Genomic DNA, 21628 nt, shown 5'->3' with positions numbered 1-21628 from the left:
TCCAAAGGCACTTAATGCCACCCACTAGCCACACAACCCTCAATAACCAGTGGTTTAATATATTCCCCTTCCGTGCTGGGTTTTTTTCGGCAGTTTGGTTGCTTTCCTCTTGCGTCTTTGTAGGCATAAGAAGCTCAATCACTTCCTTCTTACCATCTTAGAATTGTTATAATTTTCATTCACCGGTTGAAATCGGAGTCTAGTGTTTCTCCTATAAAAAGCTCCTTTCAAACCTGTAACGTTCATAGCAGTATTTGAGTGTGACCCTCATGCTTTGCCCATGCACAGAAACTGCATCAGTTAAACTAAGCCAGTTAAAAAACAACCTTCACACCTACAGGTGTCGACTCTGTGGGTGCTCCAGGGCTGGAGCACCCACAGGGAAAAATTAGTGGGTGCTGAGCATTCACTGACAACTCAACTCCCTCCCACACACCCCTCTGACTTGCTGGTGACCTCACTGACCAACTCCAGTCCTCCCCTGCCCTCCCAGCACTTCTGGAACATTGCAAACAGCTGTTTCCCAGCATTCGGGAAGCTCCAGGAGGAAGGGGGAGGAGTGGACACAGGCTTTGCTCTGGGGAGGAGGTGGCTGGGGATAGGGAGCAGGTGAGGCAGGGATGGGAAGAGGCAGGGGTTTGGGGAAAGAGGTGGAGTAGGGGCAGAGCCTGGGGAAGAGTGGGGGGGGGTGGAGTATTTCCTGGCTAGAGAGGAAGCAGGCACCTATGCTCACACCTTCAATTTAATGCCTGCAAATGTGTATCCACACCAGGCCGCAGAATTTAAAAAAAGAAGAGAGACCAACCCTGAGTCATAGCTCGCACTAGAACGTTCTTGAAGTGTGAAGTTGGCTCCCCCTCATTGCAAAGAAAATGACTCTGATGTGTAGGGAACCGCGCTTTTCCCAATCACTCAGGTCTGACTTTGTCAAAGGGCCATTTGTCTTGCTAAGAAAAAGAAATCAGCTCTGAGCTGCCTCACGGGATGAGAACACAAGCAAATATCTCCTCAAGCCAGACAGCTACTAGATTGGCTCGTTAGTTAACACCATGTCATGGTCTTTGTAAGATGCACCTTCTCTAAGGAGGTAATTTCCATTCACACCCGCTTCCCAGTTCCTCTTCCCTTATACTTTCTTTCTTGAATTAAAATTGCATTCTCATCTACCCACCTGATCCAAGCACTCAAGCACACCAGGCAAATAACCCATTTGTTTGAAGTGCTTGAAATGTGCTGTCTGGGGTATTTTCATTGTAGATTAAAGTTTCTCCTGAAGGCAGAAGTTGCCTTTTCCAGCCTGAGCTAATGGAAAGGCAGGTTCCTTTGAGGACATCCTTGAAGTTGTCTTTACCTAAGTGCAGTTCAATCTTTACTGTCATTCACGTGGGGATTGGAGAGTCTGCATCCACACGCCAATCAAGTGCATAACACATTACGGGGCACAGCACCGGGCTGTTTTGGACACTGTTATAATGAGGATGCAGGAAGAGAAACAAACAAATCAAGGAAACCACAGCTCGCATAAGAGGATTATTAACCTGAAACTCAAGACTCTCCTCCTTGTGCCCTTTCTAACAGATTGCAGGTGTATGTGGCAAAGCATAATTGAAAGGCACTGCAGAGTCCGTCAGGCAGCAGTACAGGTTTCTCACAGAAGAGATGGGGCAGGATGGGTGTTCGGGAACCTTACCTGATGAATCCCAGTTTACCTAAAACAAAAATTCCTGTAAAAGCCGATACTTGGAGGTGAATCAAATGAGACACTTGCACAAAGAAGTGCAAGGGTTCAGACAGCCAAGTTAGCCTTTGGGAAATGAGTTTGATTTCTCAGTCCAGTTCCAGAGGACAGGTGTCCACTAAATGGGCCACAAATGACACCCTGGCTGGCAGTTTTCATGAAGAAGCCACAACCTTAGTAGGTTACAGAGACCAAATTCCCCCTTCTCCAAAGGGTCTGTAATGGACAGGAGGAGTACTGACCAGCACCTAAGGGGTTAAACTCAGGTAGCTACCAAAGCTCTTGCAAAGCAGGCTGTGCAACTGTCACCGGAGCACACCTTGATTCCCTCTCTACACCTCCCTGCAGACATACGGTAGCCTCCCTATTCGCTGTACAGTGTCTTGTATGTTAATCGTGCTTTGTAAATATCAGTACAATTTAGATCTACTTGGGACCAAATGGAAAGTTTCCCATTTTCACTTGACAGAATCCCCACAAACATACAAAGAGTAGAACACAGAGGAAGGCGATGGGAGAATGGCCTGACATAACCTGTCTATGAATTCAGTCCTTCCAGATGGTGAATCATGATGTTTCCAATGGTGATCATAGAATCATAGAACACTAGAACTGGAAGGGACCTCAAGAGGTCATCGAGTCCAGTCCCCTGCCCTCATCAATACCAGCTGCTTTATATACACCAATGTCTGACCTTTAATACAGAAAGAGGGGGCTAGTTCAAATCTAGCAGCATGGAGTCCCAGCAGAGCTTGGGGAAGTATTCCTAGAGCTATGTGGGTCATCGCCTTTGAACAAATAAGGCCCCCTTTAGAAACAGCAACAGAGGAAGCAACACTGGGTTTAGCTTGCTCCAGGGTACTACACCAAGAGCAATAGTAGATGGTGCTGCTGCTGTTACATCTGCCTCTATTCTAGCCTTACAGCTCCTCCCTCTCTTTAGATCCCATTCAGTTTATTTTCCCCAAATGCATCCCATAGCTCCCCACTCCCCATCCACACCTGGGCTGTGTCCAGACTCAGGGGTTTTTTCAGGAAAAGTAGCCTTTTCCCGAAAAAACTTCCCCTGCGTCCAGACTCAAGCCGCGTTCTTTCGAAATTAATTCGAAAGAACGCGGCTTTTCTTTCGATGGCGGTAAACCTCAATTTATGAGGAAGAACGCCTTCTTTCGAAAGTTCCTCTTTCGAAAGAAGGCGTTCTTCAATGTAAATAGGGCGTCTTCGAAAGAGAGCATCCAGACTCACTGGATGCTTTCTTTCGAAAAAGCAAGCCGCTTTTTCGAAATTTCTCCATGCAGTCTAGACGCTCTCTTTCGAAAGAGGCTCTTTCGAAAGATGCTTTCGAAAGAGCCTCTTTCGAAAGAAGCCTGCAGTCTAGACATAGCCCCGGACTGTAGTAGTGGGACTAATAGCTCTTTTAGTACAAACATGATTAGAGAAGCCATGTTGCTTCTAAAGCTCAAGAGATTTGGGCTCCAGGGTTTGCTTTCATCTCAGGAGAGCAATACCTGTTTTGGTACAGGGCAGCCCCACTATAAGTCACTATAAGTATACATCCGTTCCACACTAAAGTCGTTGATGCTTGTAAGAACTGATTCTTTATAGGTCCTTCCGTTCCCTGCTCTTAAGTCGTGCAAAAAAATTTTTTTTGCACAAATGGAAGTCAGCCGTGGGGGAAAAAATTCCCCGCTTTAAGTTGTTTCGCTGTAAGTCCAAGTTTTTTTTAGCGTATCTTGGACTTAGGGTGTGTCTAGACGACAGGTCTTTTTGGGAAAAAAGTGGCCTTTTTTCGAAAAAACGTCCCCTGCATCTAGACTGCTGCTGCCTTCTTTCAAAAGGAAATCAAAAAAAACACAGCAGTTTTTTCAACCGTGGAAAACCTCATTTTACAAGGAATAATGCCTTGTAAAAAGTGCTCTTTCGAAAAAAGGCGCTATGTAATGCAAACTGAGCTTTTGTGAAAGAGAGCATCCAGACTGCCTGGGTGTTCTCTTTTGAAAAAGCAGCTTGTTTTTTCGAAAGTACTGGCTGTCATCTAGACACTCTCTTTCGAAAGAGGCTTGTAGTCTAGATGTATCCTTATCGCGAAGACAGCCTGTACAAGCATTAGCAGAGATTTGTGCCGCTTCTACACACATTGTCCTGCAAAGCTGCACTTGATAACAGGTTCTAGTGCCTGTTACAGGCCTCTGGGCCCTGCTGGGCAGAGATGGATAAGGGAGGCGCAGTACCGTGGGAATCCGGAACGCACATGCAGGCCATCCACGTTCTGGCTGACCAGGAACTTCAAGATGCCGACTCTCTGCAGCTCCAGCAGCGCCATGTGTGTCTTGGTGGGCCTCGCATTCTCAAAGGTAGTGTCAAACTTGGGGGACAATCCCCTCTCTTCCATAGTCCATACGCCATTGGGCCCCCTGTTGGAGGGGAGGGAAAGAAGTTAAGTTATAACTGGAGGCAGCAGAGATTAAGCACAGTCAGCAATCCTACTTAAGGGAGAAAGAGCAAAGTGAGTTGCTAAACAAAGGTGAGGTGCTACCATGGCATTTCTGGGCCCCACAGCTGCAACCTTGCTGCTTCATTCAATGCTCCTGGGGACAACATGTTAATATTAAACAGTAACGAGCAAGATAGAAATGAGAATGAGAATTCCTGCACTGACCCAAATCAAATCTGATACTGAAAGTACAGGCATGAAGAGCAGGCAATGCTGGAAGGAGGGCATCTAACGGAGGACTGAGATCCAGTGGGCTTAATACCTGCCGTAGAGCACTCAAAGCTGCCTGTGTGTCACAGGGAACGATAGCAGTGGGATGACATGAGGCTTAATGAGGCATAACTGCCAGACCTATCAGTAAGAGCATTATACAGGTTGGACCTCTCTAGTCCAGAACTCTCTAGTCCGGAAACATCCATTGTCTGCAATGATTATAGTTAGCTGGGTGTCCACTTTTCATGGATCTGGCCGAGTTTCCTATAGTCCCATAACGTGTGTTTACATCCAGCAGTCCTGGCTCTGAGTGTTCTGTGATATTACTTAGCTCTAATTTACCCCTAAACGTCCTCCAGCAGCCCAGTAAGCAGTAGGGATATTACATTTCGATTAACTGGCTAATCAAATAGTCGATGCAATTTGCATCGACTATTAGATTAGTTGATAAAATTTGCATCGACTATTAGATTAGTCGATAAGGGCACCTCCACTTTTTAAATGTAGCAACAGCCTCGGGGCTGTTGCTAAACTTCAAAGGCGAAAGCGCTGCAGGGAGCATGGGGCCTGAATCCCCCGCTGGCCCCGTGCTCCCTGCAGCGTTTCAAAGCAGCAGCACAGCATGGAGCCCAGGGTCAGCTGGGGAGTCCATCCCCTGCACTTGATCTTCCCTCCACCAGCTTATTTTCCTGCTAGGACACTTCCTATAGCAGGTAAATTGCCCTTCATTGACTGCTTTGTAACACATGTGGCCTTTCAGCGCCCTCTAGATTCAACCTCAAGAGTATCTCAGATTCACTGATGGGGAACCCGTGAGTTGCAGACTGGGAGCCCAGGGGGGTTAGCTAGACACAATCGGAAATCAAGAGACTGAAGAGACTTATTAGGTCAGCTGTGGGGCAGGATCATGCCGTAGGGAATATTCTCCAGTGCTTTGCCCGATCTCAAATGAATTGAGCAAAGTCACTTTCATTACTCCCGAGACCACGGTCCACAGCCTCCACTATCAAATGCTTTCCTAATGCTGAGCCCACTGGCAGAAGCGACTGGTGAGGGGGGCCCAGAGGGGGCACCGTCCGTGTGCCCTCCCAGCCCGGGAAAGGGTCGGAACATCCCTGCTCTGCCGCAAGCCCCACCTCTCCCTGCGCGACCCTGTCTCTTCCCCCAGCTGAGGCGGCCTGGGGGATTAGTGAGGCTGGTGGGACAGCGCTGCACCTCCCCACCCCATGCACCCATTGGCAGCAGAGGGGGGGGGGGAGCACAGCAAAGCAGCCCCAGTTCGTGCTATTCTCTCCGCCTCACTGCGCTGCTTCTGGGGAGCACTGGGACGATCGCGCCCCCTCCTCCGCAGCAGCACAGCTGGAGAGCAGCAAAGCTGGGACCATCTTGCTGAGCTTTCTCTGCCACTGTCGGTGACTGCAGGGGGGGCTGCGTGGACCCCCCACTGCCAGTGCCACCTTCCAGCCTCGCTAATCCCCCTGCTGGCCAGCCCCTCAGGGGTCCACACCCCTTTCCCGCACTCACCAGCAGTGGCAGGAAAAGCTCAGCAAGGCGATCGGGGGAGGGGACAGGATCACCCCAGCACCCCTCAGAAGCGGTGCGGCACAGCTGGAGAGCAGCATGAGCTGGGGCCATTTTGCTGCACTTCCCCCACTCCCCACTGGCGGTGAGTGCACAGGGTCCATGGGAGGAGGGAGGAGTCTTCCTGCCAGTCCCCCTGTTGACTGCTGACTGGCCCCTCCCGCTTTGGGGGTGCATGCGTCCCCTTGTGCACCCCATGCCTACTTGTATCCCATCACTCCTGACAACACCTCCCTTAAAACACTCTCCGCCCTCCTTCAACCGGTACACCCTTCAAACAGGATGCTGGCCAATGTGTGTACCAGACCAGCGATGGGCATCCCAGGCTAGTGAGTGGAGTGCATGCCGGCCCTCCATCTCAATGGGCCGCACGACTGTCGTAACCAAGACCATCTCCCGGGAAAGGGCAGTTTTGCTACCGGTTCAATCGCTACCCCCTGCAAATTCTAGGTATGCAAATGCAGTTGCACTTGTGTACCCAGAATTTGCAGGGGGTACCAATTGAACCGGTAGCAGCGCTTTGATTGGATGCAGAGGGAGCGCACGGTACACACAAAAATGACACGGCTGGAAGCCAATGGAATCTGGCAACCTTACACATGGGCAGTGGTAAACAAAATGCCTTGTGGCCCTCAAGCTGCAGGTTGCCCATCATTATTCTAGACTGTGTTACCCACCATGTGACCGTAGGCAGATCAGGTCACTTTGGTGCCTCAGTTTCCCCATATGCGAACATGGACAGTCATACTCTCCTATCTCCTAGTAAGAGCTCAAGCCTGCAGTCCAGAGGAGCTGCCAAGGAGAGTCAGGGCACCTTCATATTACTAGCTAGTAGCAAGTTCCAGAGGAACCCTCTTTAGTTTAGAATCAGAATCCCCTCACTAGCAAGACAGGCCGACAACAGCCACAATGACTGGAAATGAAAGTAACCAGCTGCGGACAAGCACAATGGGACGTTTTACTGTGTCAAAAAAACCCCCAAAGTTTGCAACAGGAATTGCGCTGCTGGGTCCCAGAGCGCCCATGTGCATACCCTGCACCTCAGCCAGGTGTGCAGAGAAACAGCGCCACCTGCTGCTTACGAGGAACCGATGGGCCTGGCAAACGGAAGCAAGAGTTCCTGGCTCTATCGATGGTCTTTCTGCCCCAGTGCACGGAGTACGACATGGACCACGTATGTCAGAGGGAACATATGCAACTGACCTATTTTGAGTGATCCATCCCCTGTCGCTCACTCCCAGCTCCTGGCAGTTGGAGTTTAGGGAAGCCTGGAGCACAGGGTTACGTCTCTTTGGCTACTAGTCATTTACTGACCTCTCCTCTTTGAACTTATCCAATTATTTTTTGAACCCAGTTATGCTTTTGGCCTTTGCAACATCCCCTGGCAACAAGTTCCACGGGATGACTGTGTGAAGAAGTACTTCCTTCTGTTTGGTTTAAACCTGGTGTCTAGGCATTTCTTTGGGGAGCTCCTGACTCTTGTGTTTTGTGGAGGAGTAACTAACATTTTCCTATTTACTTTCTCCACAGCAGTGACGATTTTATAGACCTCTATCATATCTGCTCCAAGTCGCCTCTTTTCTAAGCTGAGCAGTCCCTCTCTTCTTAATCTCTTCTCATACGGAAGCTGTTCCATACCCCGATCTTTCGTTGCCCTTCTCTGTCCCTTTCCCAGTTCCAGTATTTTTATTTAGAGATGGGGTGACCAGAACCAGTACCAGTGTACTGCAGGTGTACATGCAGTTATAGAGTGGCATTATGATCTATTCAGTTTTGTTATCTATTCCTTTCCTAATGGTTACTAACATTCGATCGCCTTTTTGACTGCTGCTGCATACCCAGTGGATGTTTTGAGGGATTTATCCATGATGACATGAAGATCTTTTTTGAGTGGTAACAGCTAATTTAGACTCCATCGTTGCATCTGTATAGTTGGGGTTATGTGTTCCAATGTGCACTACTTGGAATTGATCCACAGCAAATTTCATTGGCCATTTTGTCACCCAGACATCCAGTTGTGTGAGATCCCTTTCTTAACGCTTTGCAGTCAGCTTTGGAGTTAACTATCTCGAGAAAATTTGTATCAACTGCAAATTTTGCCACCTCATTGTTTACCCTTTTTTCTAGATCATTTACCCAAGACTTCTCGGATCCTTGTGTGGGCTCAGGGCAGAAGGTTGGGAAATGTGGAGGGAGGGGCCTTAGGGCAGGGAGTGGGGGAGTGAAGGAGTCTAGGCAGGGGTTTGGAAGGTATGTGGGGGCTGAGGGCAGGGTGTGGGCATGCTGGAATCAGAGTAGGGTGTGGAGAGTGCAGGAGCCAGGGCAGGGGGATGGGAGGCATAGGGGGGTGCCCCAGGGCAGGGGGAATGGGAGGCATAGAGGGGTGCCCCAGGGCAGGGGGATGGGAGGCATAGGGGGGTGCCCCAGAGTAGGGGGAATGGGAGGCATAGGGGGGTGCCCCAGGGCAGGGGGAATGGGAGGCATAGGGGGTGCCCCAGGGCAGGGGGAATGGGAGGCATAGGGGGATGCCCCAGGGCAGGGGGAATGGGAGGCATAGGGGGTGCCCCAGGGCAGGGGGAATGGGAGGCATAGGGGGGTGCCCCAGGGCAGGGGGAATGGGAGGCATAGGGGGGTGCCCCAGGGCAGGGGGAATGGGAGGCATAGGGGGGTGCCCCAGGGCAGGGGGAATGGGAGGCATAGGGGGGTGCCCCAGGGCAGGCCTGAGGCCACCCAGGGCTATGCTGTCCAGCTGGTGGCTGCTATCTAGGGGACTGTGGCAGCAGGGGGCTGCACTGCCCAGCCAGTGTCTGGGAGGCCACAGTGGCAGGATATCCCTCCCTGGCGTCTGGTGCTGGGGCTGAGGAGGGAGTGGTTTTGGCTTTAGGCAGAGGAACCACTTACCCATGGCTGACAACATGCAGAGCCCCTCCCGAGCTGGCCATTCTCTTCCAGGTGTACCCACCCCACTGCGGTCACTCTGCAGTATCCCTGTGTGCAGTGTTCGCTGCCCCCTGTGGTCATTCCAGAACAGAACTGTCCCTGCTATCTGACCCCTCCTTTTCCATGTTACGGAAAACAATCGGATTCCAGGCACATCCCATTGTCCTGGCACAACCAAACCCTGATCTTGCTTTAAGTTAGGATAAGAGGAAGTTGCATATCTAATTTGGTGGTCCTAGCTCTTACCATTTAGGAGAGCTCTTTAAAAAGATGGATGGATTGACAGAAACAGTTTCCCAGTATAGATCCATGGGGGAGGGAGGGCACTGCTATTTACCGCTCTCCAATCTGAAAACAGACCTTTTATATCCTATATCCTATTTTTTAAAGAGTTACTGACCTAAGAAAGAACATTCCCTTTTAATCACATAACTGCCTATTTTGCTTAAGAGCCTTTGATGAGGGACTGTATCACCGATTTTCTGAAAGTCCCAGGACACTATATTGGCTGGATCGCTCTTGTCCACATTTGACATTCTAAAAGACCAGCGAGGTACGATTGCCCTTTCCAAAAGCAATGTTGACTTTTCCACAACATATCATTTTCATCTATGTGCCTGATAATTCTGCTCTTTTTTTATACAGGCAGTCCCCGGGTTACGTACAAGATAGGGACTGTAGGTTTGTTCTTAAGTTGAATCTGTATGTAAGTCAGAACTGGCGTCCAGATTCAGCCGCTGCTGAAACTGACCGCCAGTTCTGATTTACATACAGAATCAACTTAAGAACCCCAGGCGTCCCCAAGTCAGCTGCTGCTGAAACTAATCAGCAGCTGATTCCAGGAAGCCCGGGGCAGAGCAACTCTGCCTCGGGCTTCCTGTAGTCAGCGCTGGTCAGTTTCAACAGAAGCTGACTTGGGGACGCCTGGGGCAGAGCAGCTGGGTTGCTCCAGTAGCCCCGCTCCTCGGTGCTACTGGACCAACCCAGCAGCACCCCATCTGCTCTGCCCCAGGCGTCCTGATTCAGCCGCTGCTGAAACTGACCAGCAGCAGCTGAATCAGGACCTGGGGCAGAGCAGCTGGGGTGCTGCTGGGTTGGTCCAGTAGTGCCCAGAGCGGTGCTGCAGGACCAATCAGCAGCGCCCCAGCTGCTCTGCCCCAGGGTCCAAAACAAAAGCCTGGTCTGCTGGGGGGGGGCACACTAGCTGCGCCCCCCCCCCCCCAGCAGACCAGGGACAAGGGGAGCAGAGCCGCAGCGGCAGCGGGGTGCCGCGCCTCTGAGGCTTTGCTCTGGCAAAGTCTCAGAGGCGCGGGACCCCGCCGTGGCTGCAGCTTCAGTCCCGGTGCCTGTGGTCTGCTGGGGACGGTCCCCAGCAGACCACAGGCACCGGGACTGAAGCGGCAGCAGCGGCAGTTCCCCGCGCTTCTGAGGCTTTGCTCTGGTAAAGCCTCAGAAGCGCGGGAACCCGCCCGGTGCCCCTGGTCTGCTGGAGACGGTCTCCAGCAGACCAGGGGCACCGGAGCAGCTTACGAACGGGGCTTTCTCGCCCCGGAGCTCGCAGGTAGCAATCCGCCACCTCGACCTCCGGGGCGAGAAAGCCTTGTTCTTAAGTGCGGATCCGACATAAGTCGGATCCGCGTAAGTCGGGGACTGCCTGTAGTTACAGCCAATTTAGCTGGTACTGAATTGAGGCTTACTGGCCTGCAATTGCCAAGATCACCCCTGGAACTACTTTTAAAAACTGGCATTAAACTAATCACCCAGCAGTCATCTCACACAGAGGTAAGCAATACGTTACATTCCACAATTAAGAGTTCTGCAATTTCACATACAGGTTACTTCAGAACTCTTAGTTGAATCCCATCTGGTCCTGGTGACTTCTTATTGTTGAATGTATCAATTTGTCTCTCTAGTGACACCTTAATCTGGGACACTTCCTCAGATTTGTTGCCAAAAAAATAGTATTTCAGGTGTGGGGATCTCCTCCACGGCAGTGAAATCATTTAGCTTCTCCGTCTTCCTTAAATGCTCCGTTAGCACCTCTATCGCCCAGTTGCCTATTGATTATTTGGTAGTCTTCCTGCTTCTGATGTATTTAAAAAAAATAATTTTTGAGTCTTTTGCTAATTGCTCTTTACATTCTTTCTTGGTTTGCCTAATTATATGTTTACACTTGATTTGCCAGAATTTATGCTCCTTTCAGTTTCTCAGTAGGATTTTACTTCCAATTTTGAAAGGATGCCTTTCAGCATCCTGCTTCATTTACTCTGCTGCTTAGGAAGGTGTCATTTTTTTACTCCTCTTACTGTTTCGTGTTCATTTGGGTTATATATTTAGTTTGAGTCTCTATTATGGTGTTTTAAATAGTCTCCATACAATTTGAAGGCATTTTACCTTGTAATTTCCCCCTTTTTGAAATTATTACTGAGGTTGTGGTTACACTATTAACGAGCACGGACAAATAGGCTATAAAAAGAGGACACTAGAGACCAAGGACTGTCATTGCTTGGCTTGCTGCAAGTAAGCATGGGTGCTAGCCCCAGAGAATAATCTCACCGAGTTCAGTGTCTCAGCAAATCCCACTTTGGCCAATAAATAGCAAGCTCTTGACTTTGGGACAAAAATCAGAGCAGACTATAATCAGAAAGGAGAGGAAACCTCTACCCTCCATTTACCAGAGGGCTAGAAAAGAAGGTGTTTTCCAGAAGTAATGGCACTGAATAAATGAACTATTTTCCTTACAGCACTTAACATGTAAGCTAACTGGCTAAGTATCAGGGATGGAACCATAAGAAAACTATTTGTTGCTCATTAATGTAATATTTTCACCACCAATTCCATCACTAACCCAGCAAAATAACACATGCGCTCCTACAGATCTCCAAGCACTTCATAAACATTGTGACAAGTCTCAGAGGAGTAGCTATGTTAGCCTGTATCTGTAAGGACAACAAGGAGTCCTGCGGCACCTTGAAGACTAACAGATTTATTTTGGCATAAATCCATGCTTCTGGCGAAGTAGTTTTGACCTACAAAAGTTTATGCCCAAATAAATCTGTTAGTCTTAAAGGTGCCACAGAACTTCTCATCGTGTTTTCATAAACATTAAGCTTTTGCCAAACTCCCGGGAACCTGACACATTTTTACGGGTGGGGAAACTGAGGCACTGAAAGGCAAAGTGACTGGACTGCCGTGAGTCAATGTCAGAGCCAGGAACTGAGCCCACAAGCTTTAACTCAGGTCTTTGCTCTGGTAGCTAGACTACACTGCTTCAGTGACTAAGGATATTTCTTCATTCGGTGCCCTTACCTGAAATCAGGGATTCCTGAGGCTGTGCTGATCCCGGCTCCTGTGTGAAATACTACATTGGAAGAGCCCCTGATCAAGTCTGCTAAGGCACACACTTTCCTCTCCAGCTCCTCTGGCGGGTCAAAAATCTGAGGGGAAGGAAAAATTGAAATGGAGAAGCAGGGATAAGCGTCCCGCCAGCCCAGCACGCGGAATGGTGGATAAGCAGTTTCACCGAAGCCACAAAGCTACCTGGCACACCAAAAAAACAGGCTAGAAGTTGACACAGAAAAAAAGCACATTAGCAACTGGGTCGCACAGATGCAGCGCTGGCGGCCAGAACTCATGGCCTGCCACTGGCCGCTCAGTGGCCTCAGGATGTTCCAATTTAAACCTCACATCTGCTTCAGGGAGGTGAGGAGTCAGCGTCCCTTAGAGGCAAAGGGGGGGGGGGGGATTTGAGGGGAAAGGGAAACTCCCTTGCAGGGGTGCATAGGACCCCGTTGGTGGGGGGAGAGGGAAGAGGAACCGTCCCCAGGGGAAGGGAAGCACCCTGGGCGGAGAGAGGGGAAGGCAGGGCTCCAGCTGGGAGGGTGAGGACAAGGGGGAAGCACCCAGAGGTGTGTGAAAGGAGCGCAGGGTCCCCCTTGAAAGGGAAGGAGGGGAAACACCCCAAGGGAGGGACGTACAGGGCCCCTCTTGGGGGGTTGAGAGGAAGGCGCCCCAGGAATGTGAGGGGGGTGCAGGGTTCGTCGGGAGGAAGGAGAAACACCCCAGGGGAGTGCATGCAGGGTCCCTGTCGGGAGGGGGCGAGGGGAGCGCCCCAAGGGGGAGGGGAAACACCCCCAGGGGAGGGCATGCAGGGTCCCTGTCGGGGGCTGAGAGGGGAGCGCCCCGGGGGGAGGGACATACACGATGCCCGTGGAGGGGAGGGGGAAGCGCCCCAGGAATGTGAGGGGTGCCCCGGGCCCCCGGGGGGAGGGGAACACCCCCAGGGGAGGGCGCGGAGTCCCTGTCGGGGGCCGAGGGGGGAGGGGCACGCACGGTGCCCGCGGAGGGGGAAGCGCGTGGCGCTGGGTGGGGGGAGGGGCGCGCAGGTCCCGCCAGGGGGGGGAGACGTGTCACTGGGGGAGAGCGCAGGACCCCGGGGGGGAGACGTGTCGCTGGGGGGGGAGTGCAGGACCCCGGGGGGGAGACGTGTCGCTGGGGGGGGGAGCGCAGGACCCCGGGGGGGAGACGTGTCGCTGGGGGGGGGGGGAGCGCAGGACCCCGGGGGGGAGACGTGTCGCTGGGGGGGGGGGAGCGCAGGACCCCGGGGGGGAGACGTGTCGCTGGGGGGGGGGAGCGCAGGACCCCGGGGGGGAGACGTGTCGCTGGGGGGGGGGGGAGCGCAGGACCCCGGGGGGGAGACGTGTCGCTGGGGGGGGGAGCGCAGGACCCCGGGGGGGAGACGTGTCGCTGGGGGGGGAGCGCAGGACCCCGGGGGGGGAGACGTGTCGCTGGGGGGGGGAGCGCAGGACCCCGGGGGGGAGACGTGTCGCTGGGGGGGGGAGCGCAGGACCCCGGGGGGGAGACGTGTCGCTGGGGGGGGAGCGCAGGACCCCGGGGGGGGAGACGTGTCGTTGGGGGGGGCGCGCAGGACCCGGGGGGAGGCCCCGATGCTGGGCGGGGGGGGGCTGCTCCTTCGCGCTCACCTCGGGGAGGCCGCACTTGCCCTTGTCCGAGTAGGGGGAGAGCCCGGCCGCGTAGTTCACCGACATCCTCCCGCCCGGCCCCGCCGCTACCAATAAAGTTTCCCTTGTTGTCAATTCCTCCAGCGAAGGGCGGAAACGGCCGGGCAGGGCCGACTGAAGCCGCCGCCCCTCAGTCCGCATGCGCAGAACTCGGAGGGGCGCGCCGCCCGGCGCCATGTTAGCTCCGGGCAAGCGCTCGCTCCACCAGCTGGAGCTCAGGCGTGGCGCCTCGGGGAATGGGCTGTGCCCTGGCCTCGGGGGTGCGGTGGGGGGCGCCCCTAGGGCACAGGCCCGCTCTGAGCAGCGCTGCCGGCCCCCAGGGTTCAAAGATCACCAGCCAGGCCTCACTGGCTGGGGAATGGTGGCTCTGTAGCTTTTTAAATAACACATTTTTGGTTATTTTGCTGTGACTCTGGTTTTTTACCTGGGGTCGGGGCAGGTGCCTAGGCCACATGTTCTAGCTTTTCCTCCCTAATCATGAGGGCTAGAATGTAAAAACACACACCATGAAATCAAAGATTCCCACACAAACACTTGCATCTGGGAACTGGGGCTTTAAGAAACCATAGAACCGTAAAAGCGACAAGGAGTCCTGTGGCACCTTATAGACTAACTGAAGTGTAGGAGCATAAGCTTTCGTGGGCAAAGACCCACTTCGTCACATGCATGTACATGCATCTGACGAAGTGGGTCTTTGCCCACAAAAGCTTATGCTCCTACACTTCAGTTAGTCTATAAGGTGCCACAGGACTCCTCGCCGCTTTTGCAGATTCAGACTAACACGGCTACCCCTCTGATACATAGAACCGTAGAACACCAGAAGTGGAAGGGACCAGTCCCCTGCCCTCATGTCGGGGCCAAGTGTCATCTAGATCAGTGTTGTGGGGTTTTAGATGCTGCTTGTAATTATTAGAACTGGGAGCACTGGCTGTTGGGAATCTGGAAGCCCAGGAAACAGGAAGGAGGGGGGAGGAGATGGGCTAGGCCTGAGTGAGAGCTACAGAGGGGAGCAGCAGCAGCTTTGTGAAGAGGTTTCACCTTTGTTACATAAAGGCCTGTTGAAGTTTGTTACTACTTTGCTTGCATGATACAACAAGTGTGTTCAACCTTTTTTTTATAAAGTACCTCTTTTAAAAAAAATTTATAGTTTTCAGGACTATGTAGCACTTTAAAGACTAACAAGATGGTTTATTAGATGATGAGCTTTCGTGGGCCAGACCCACTTCCTCAGTCTGGCCCACGAAAGCTCATCATCTAATAAACCATCTTGTTAGTCTTTAAAGTGCTACACAGTCCTGTATTTTGCTTCAGCTACACCAGACTAACACGGCTACATTTCTATTACTATTCCAGTTTTCAGACACACATAATTTTCTTCCGCCGTTGCAACACATTTGTTTGAACAACTTAATCGTAGCCAGGCAGGCAATGACATTTTTGGGTGTAAAAAGTACAAAATAATAAAGCGCTGTAAAACTTAAAACAAAAAAATCAGCTTTCTTCAAATTTCAGTTGTGTTGACTTCTCTCGAGTACCCCTAAGGGTACTTGAAGCAAAATACAGGACAATGTAGCACTTTAAAGACTAACAAGATGGTTTATTAGATGATGAGCTTTCGTGGGCTAGACCCACTTCCTCAGATCAAATAGTGGAAGAAAATAGTCACAACCATATATACCAAAGGATACAGTTACAAAAAATGAACACATACTTGTACCACTGGTTGAGAAACATTGATCTAAATCATACCTGATAGTTGTCTGTCTAACCTGCTCTTAAATATCTCCAGTGATGGAGATTCCACAATCTCGCTGGGCAATTTATTGCAGGGTTTAACCACCCTCACAGTTAGCAAGTTTTTCCTAATGTCCAAACTAAATCTTCCTTGCTGCAGTTTAAGCCCATTGCTTCTTCTCCTATCTTCAGAGGCCAAGGAGAACAATTTTTCTCCCTCCTCCCTGTGACATCCTTTTAGATACCTGAAAACCACTATCATGTCCCTTCTCAGTCTTCTCTTTTCCAAACTAAACAAGCCCAACTCGTTCAATTTTCCCTCATAGCTCATGTTTTCTAGACCTTTAATCAAATACCCCAACTATAGCAAGATTTGCAATAAATTCTCCAGCATTGGCTTCACTGCCTAAGGGACTCGTAGGATAACTGGATGCATTTAAGGGGTGCCTGTGGAATGTAGCTACAAAACCCTAAAATGTATCTTCTGAGATCCTAAAATATGGCCTTCATGTTCTCTCTGAATAACCATATGGTGAGGGCAAAGATGGTTATCACTGTTGGCCTTCTCAAACTCTTTCTAGACATCTCCCACGGACAATGCAAGCACACGCAGAGGTCCCTCAGGCTACGTCTACATGGCAGCATTTTGTCGGCATAGGAAATGCAAATGAAACGCTCATTAGCATTTCTCATGCTGTCATTTGCATAGTCTCTTCCGATCCTTTTTGCCGAAGAGGTTTTTGTGGAAAAAACTGCAGTGTAGACGGGGCCATTTTGTGCAAAAAAAACCCTTTTGTGCAAAATCCAGTATACCTCCTTTTTTGAGAGAGAAGGGATCTTGCACAAAAGTTTTTTTTTTTTTGCAAAATGGCCTCGTCTACATTGTTTTTTTCCACAAAAACCTCTTCCACAAAAAGGATCAGAAGAGACTATGCAAATCAGAGCACGAGAAATGCTAATGAGTGCTTCATTTGCATTTCCTCTGCTGACAGAATGATGGAGTGTAGATGTAGTCTCACTAGAATAAAGTCTAGGCTCTTGTGTGTTTTTCCCATCATGTTTTCCAAGAGACATTTTTACTGTACCTGTTTGGTGGGGAATGTACCTCCTTGTCCAGCTACAAGATGCCCAGCATGCTATAGTTGTTATAGGAAAATAAAATAAAATAAAATAAAATAAAAACATGAGCCACAATCCTGCAAGAAACTCTGTGTTGGGTGTACTGAGGTCCATCTGCATAGTCATTAGTACAGAAGAAGGGCCATAGCATTTATGGTTGCCAGATGGTCTCCCGAAAAATACCGGATACGTGGAATTTTTTGGTCGAGCAAAACAAAAAACAAACAAACAAAAAAGGAACGTGGGATAATAAGCCCCTCCCCCCTCGTTCTTCGGTGGCACCTAGCGCCGATCATGGCCCCACCTTCCAGCCACCCCACCTCCCCTCGCCCATGCCTGGCTTCTGTCTGGTGCACAGCTGGAAAAATCAGAGAGTATTGGACATTGCACATGTCCGGTATTCTCTGATTTTTTTTTACCGGACAAAGAGCACAAATACTGGACTGTCCGGTAGAATACTGGACACCTGGCAACCCTAATAGCATTGTTTAGTGATTACGACCTAGAGATTATGGGACTGGGGATCAGGATAGTTGAAAACAAGCAGCCAGGCAGGTGTGTGGAGAGCTGAGCTGTGCTGAGCACTGGTGACATAACTGGGCTAGGCAGGATGAACAGGGTTCGGCCCTATGTAGAGAAATACATTCAGCTCTGTCAAATGCTGTTGCCATCCTCCCGTACTGAGCAGCGACCAGCTTTGGCAAGGTAACTGTACCTGTAGCAGGTGAGTAACTTAATTCCTATCGCAGTTAAGTCCCACCCCTTGGCTATCCTCATTGGTGGATTCACCAGCTGGCCCCCACTGGGCCACCTATCGTAGGGTGAGATTCCTTCAATTGAGACTGCAGTAAGGAGACACTTCTCAGTTTGTTCTGCCTTGGGCACAGAGGGAAGGAGCCCTCCCGGCTGCACTCGGCTCTATCAGCAAGGTAGGGAAGAGGGTTGGGAGGGAGTGATGGAAAGGCCCCAGGACTAGGGGAATAGCCACCCCATTCTGTCCAGCCCTCTCAATGCGGGATTCACGTATTTAAGACCAGAAATGAGGGAAGCTTCTGCTACCAGAGCTCAGTGACTGTTGGGTCTAATATATGAAGCCATAGATATGACTGTGCCACAGTTCATGTCCCCATTTGACATATCCTGAAAGGGACATTACTGGGAATAGCAAAGAGGCAGCATGCCCTAGGAAAGAGAGGATGGTGATGCTAAAGAGGCAAGGCCAATAGGCCATGATGCATTGAGTTGGAGCCTGTCCTGGCTGGTTATCTTGATGCAATAGAAAGCACGGCCCACGCAGATTTAACAGTCTGGTGTGGGATGGGGAAGTGAAAGTGCTGCCTGGTGCTTAAAGCAGAGGACTCAGAATCAGGCCCGTTCCCAGCTCTGCTACCAATATGCCAGACAATCCTGAGCAATTCTTAACCTCTCCATGTGTTGCTTTCCCCACCGGTAAAAAGGAAATAATAATGTCTAACGAGCCTTCTGAGGCTTCATTAATTGGCTGTAAAATGCTTTGAGAGCCTCAGGTGAAGGCGCTAGAGGAGTACACGTAATATAGTGTGCCATGAGCTAGGTAGAGACGAGAGTAACAGGACAAACATGATTAAGGGGCTGGAGCGCATGACTTCCGAGGAGAGGCTGAGGGATTTGGACTTATTTAGTTTACAGACGAGAAGAGTGAGGGGGGTTTGATAGCAACGACCTGAAGGGGGGATCCAACGAGGATGGAGAGAGGCTGGTCTCGGTGGTGACAGATGACAGAACGAGGAGCAATGGGCTCAAGTTGCAGCGGGGGAGATCTAGGTTGGATATTAGGAAAAACTGTTTTCCTGGGAGGGTGGGGAAGCACTGGGATGGGTTCCCTAGGGAGGGGGTGGAGGGGCACCCAGTAGCCTAGGTGGGGGAAGGCTTTGCTTTCACAAATCGCCAGGCATGGCCCCGCCCACACTGTGCCCCAGAATGCCCGGTGTAGACATTCTGGGGGTGATTATTGCTGTCCCCAGTGGCCCCCCCTCTTTGTGCTCCAGGGCCGGGCAGGCTGGAACCGTGTGGGGTGGGGAGGCTGGTGAGGCTGGTGTGCATATGAGCCTCCTCCCCTTTCCGTGGGGGGCTGTGTGCTCAGCATGCTGCCCTGCCTCCTCCCCCATTGTTAGGGCGGGGCCTCCGCAGCGAGGGTGGGGCTATAGGTGGAGCTGGGGGCCTGCCTTCCTCAGCCCTAGCTGCACCCCCCACCCATAGGTGGTGAAATCCCCATCCTTAGAGGGTTTTACCGTATTTTCCGGCGTATAAGGCGACTGGACGTATAAGACGACCCCCTAATTTTCTAGTTAAAACATAGGTTTTCGTCTTATACTCACCGTATAAGACTACCCCCCCTTAAGAGGCCAACCGGCAGCGCCCCAGCGCCCCTCCGCCTTCCCGGCTTTGCTCCCGGTGCCCCTGGTCTGCTGGGGACCGTCACCAGCAGACCAGGGACACCGGGAGCAAAGCCTCGGGGGAAGCCGGCAACGGGGCAGCCCAGGCGCACCTGGGCTGCCCCGCTGCCGGAGCCCCTCCGCGGCTTTGCTCCGTGTCTTCCTGGTCTGCAGACCAGGGAGACGCGGAGCAGCTTTTCTCGCCCCGGAGTACATGGGCGGCGGGACCACGAGGTCCCGCAGTCCGTGTCCTCCGGGGCGAGAAAAGCCCCGTTTGTACCTGCAAGTCGGGGACTGCCTGTATACCCGGCGTATAAGATGACCCCCGATTTTGGGGGGATGTTTTTTAGCATAAAAAGTCGTCTTATACACCGGAAAATACAGTAAGTCCTGGCTTGACAAAGCCCTGGCTGGAGGATTTAGTTGGGATTGGTCCTGTTTTGAGCAGGGGCTGGACTTGACGACCTCCTGAGGTCTCTTCTATGCATCCGGACATGATATGCCAGGACGGCAAGACACCCTATTTCCAGCTCAGTGTGCCGGCTAGCGGTACCTTGGTGGAAGGATCGCACGGCTCAGCGTACCGTGATGCACACCGGTGGCAGGCACAGAGCAAGAGGCTGGCAGGTCCCTAGGCCGGCCAAGACCAAGCCTCCTGCAAGTGTTCCAAAGCAATTAACAGAAGCAAACTCATGTGCATTTGAAATCAGCAACTGGCAGCCTCTGAGGCAGTGGTTCTCAGCCTGTGCTTGCGACGGCGGGACCATTTGAGATCTGTGGAGGGTGGGGAACCCTGAGAGACCGGTGTGTATTCCACCTTAATCCCACGCCCATTGGGGACGTCAGTTGGCAGCTCCTTCACGGAGCCGTGAGCATGGGCGTGTACCTGGTGCGGTTCACCCCCATCCCCGACACCTGCCCCTTTTGCGGCGTGAGGGAAAACCTGGCACATGCGTACCTAGAATGAGCCAGGTTGCAGCCTTTATTCCGGCTCCTCCAGAACCTCTTATTGAGGTTCTGGCTGCACTTTTCCCCCCACACCTTTTTATTTACACACACCCCATCCCTGGCCCCACAAAGTCGCAAGACCTCCTCGTCAGCCTCCTCCTGGCCCTGGCGAAAGCCGTGATATATAATACCAGGAGGAGGATGCTCCCCTACTGTCACACATCTGGGTGGAGTTCCTCTGTGCTCCCTACTGTCACACATCTGGGTGGAGTTCCTCTGGGTGGTGTCCACTGGCTCCCTGGACAGCTTGGAGGAGCAGTGGGTGCCGTCTGGGGTTCTCTGCTCAGTATCCCCCGCTGGTTCCCTCGTTTTAAACCTTTGACCGCACTCCTGACCCTGATTTTCATTATTTGTCCCCCGTAATCAATTGAACCCTGGGTCCGGTTGTCCCTCCTGCAAGGCTGGGGGAGGGGCTTTTAGAAGTGGGCGGGGTTTCAAATAGTGTTTGCGGACCAGTCAGCACACAGCTGCAGGCCATGTGACAACACCCTCAGGGCCATACAGTCGGCACATGTATTGTGTGGACGAGGCCCCGGTGATGCACAGAGAGCTGCACACGAGGCCCTCAGTGATAAACAGATTGAAAACCACTGCCCTAGGACTTGGTTCATTTCGATGACAAGTCAGTAAAGAAAGAATGCATGAGTCTGAACTTTTGGAGAGGGCTGAGCGTTGAGCCTCTATGAAGACTAGGGATACCAGGTAGCTTCAGAAAAAATACTGGACACACTTGATTGGTGGGGGCGGGGGAGGGACCAGCCGGGAGAGGAGCAGGGCTGGCTGGGAGGAGGGGGGGGACGGGAACCAGGGCTGGCAGGGAGGGTCAGGGACAGAGAGGATGGCTAAGGGAGATCGGGGGAGGGGGGGGCAGCTGGCAGGAAGCAGGGCTGGTTGGGGGGAGGGGTCGGGGGCAGCAGGATTGGCATGGGGAGATTGTGGGGGCGGCCAGTAAGAAGCAAGGCTGGTGGGGGGGTTCAGGGGCAGCGGGGTTGGCCGGGGGAGATTGGGACAGGGTGTCGGGGAGAGCTGGGAGGGGCTCGGGGGGAGCGGGGCTGGCCGGGGGAGATTGGGGCGGGGTGTCGGGGAGAGCTGGGAGGGGCTGGCCAGGGGAGATTGGGCCGGGGTGTCGGGGGGAGCTGGGAGGGCCTCGGGGGGAGCGGGGCTGGCCGTGGGAGATTGGGGCAGGGTGTCGGGGAGAGCTGGGAGGGACTCGGGGGGAGCGGGGCTGGCCGGGGGAGATTGGGGCAGGGTGTCGGGGAGAGCTGGGAGGGGCTCGGGGGGAGCGGGGCTGGCCGGGGGAGATTGGGACAGGGTGTCGGGGAGAGCTGGGAGGGGCTGGGCAGGGGAGATTGGGGCGGGGTGTCGG

At 52.3% G+C, this 21628-nt stretch overlaps 1 protein-coding gene across 2 annotated transcripts in view; it reads right to left on the bottom strand.

Moving 5' to 3' along the window:
- The window catches only part of SIRT6 (sirtuin 6), a 32556-nt gene extending 18447 nt beyond the window's left edge, over positions 1–14109 (bottom strand). For both annotated transcript variants that reach the window (XR_016348193.1, XM_075903015.2), the window contains exons 1-3: positions 13949–14109; positions 12276–12403; positions 3970–4152 (exon numbers count right to left, since the gene is read on the bottom strand). Coding sequence is in view for 1 of the 2 variants with exons in the window: in XM_075903015.2 (XP_075759130.2) it covers positions 3970–4152; positions 12276–12403; positions 13949–14014 (377 nt within the window). In the remaining variant the exon portion in view is untranslated. The remainder of the gene's footprint in view (positions 1–3969; positions 4153–12275; positions 12404–13948) is intronic.
- Between the last annotated feature and the right edge of the window lie 7519 nt (positions 14110–21628).

The sequence above is a fragment of the Pelodiscus sinensis genome, chromosome 32, assembly GCF_052426305.1.
Source record: "Pelodiscus sinensis isolate ZL-2025 chromosome 32, ASM5242630v1, whole genome shotgun sequence".
NCBI classification, from domain to species: Eukaryota; Metazoa; Chordata; order Testudines; family Trionychidae; genus Pelodiscus; species Pelodiscus sinensis.
This window is presented reverse-complemented; position numbering and strand designations above follow the sequence as displayed.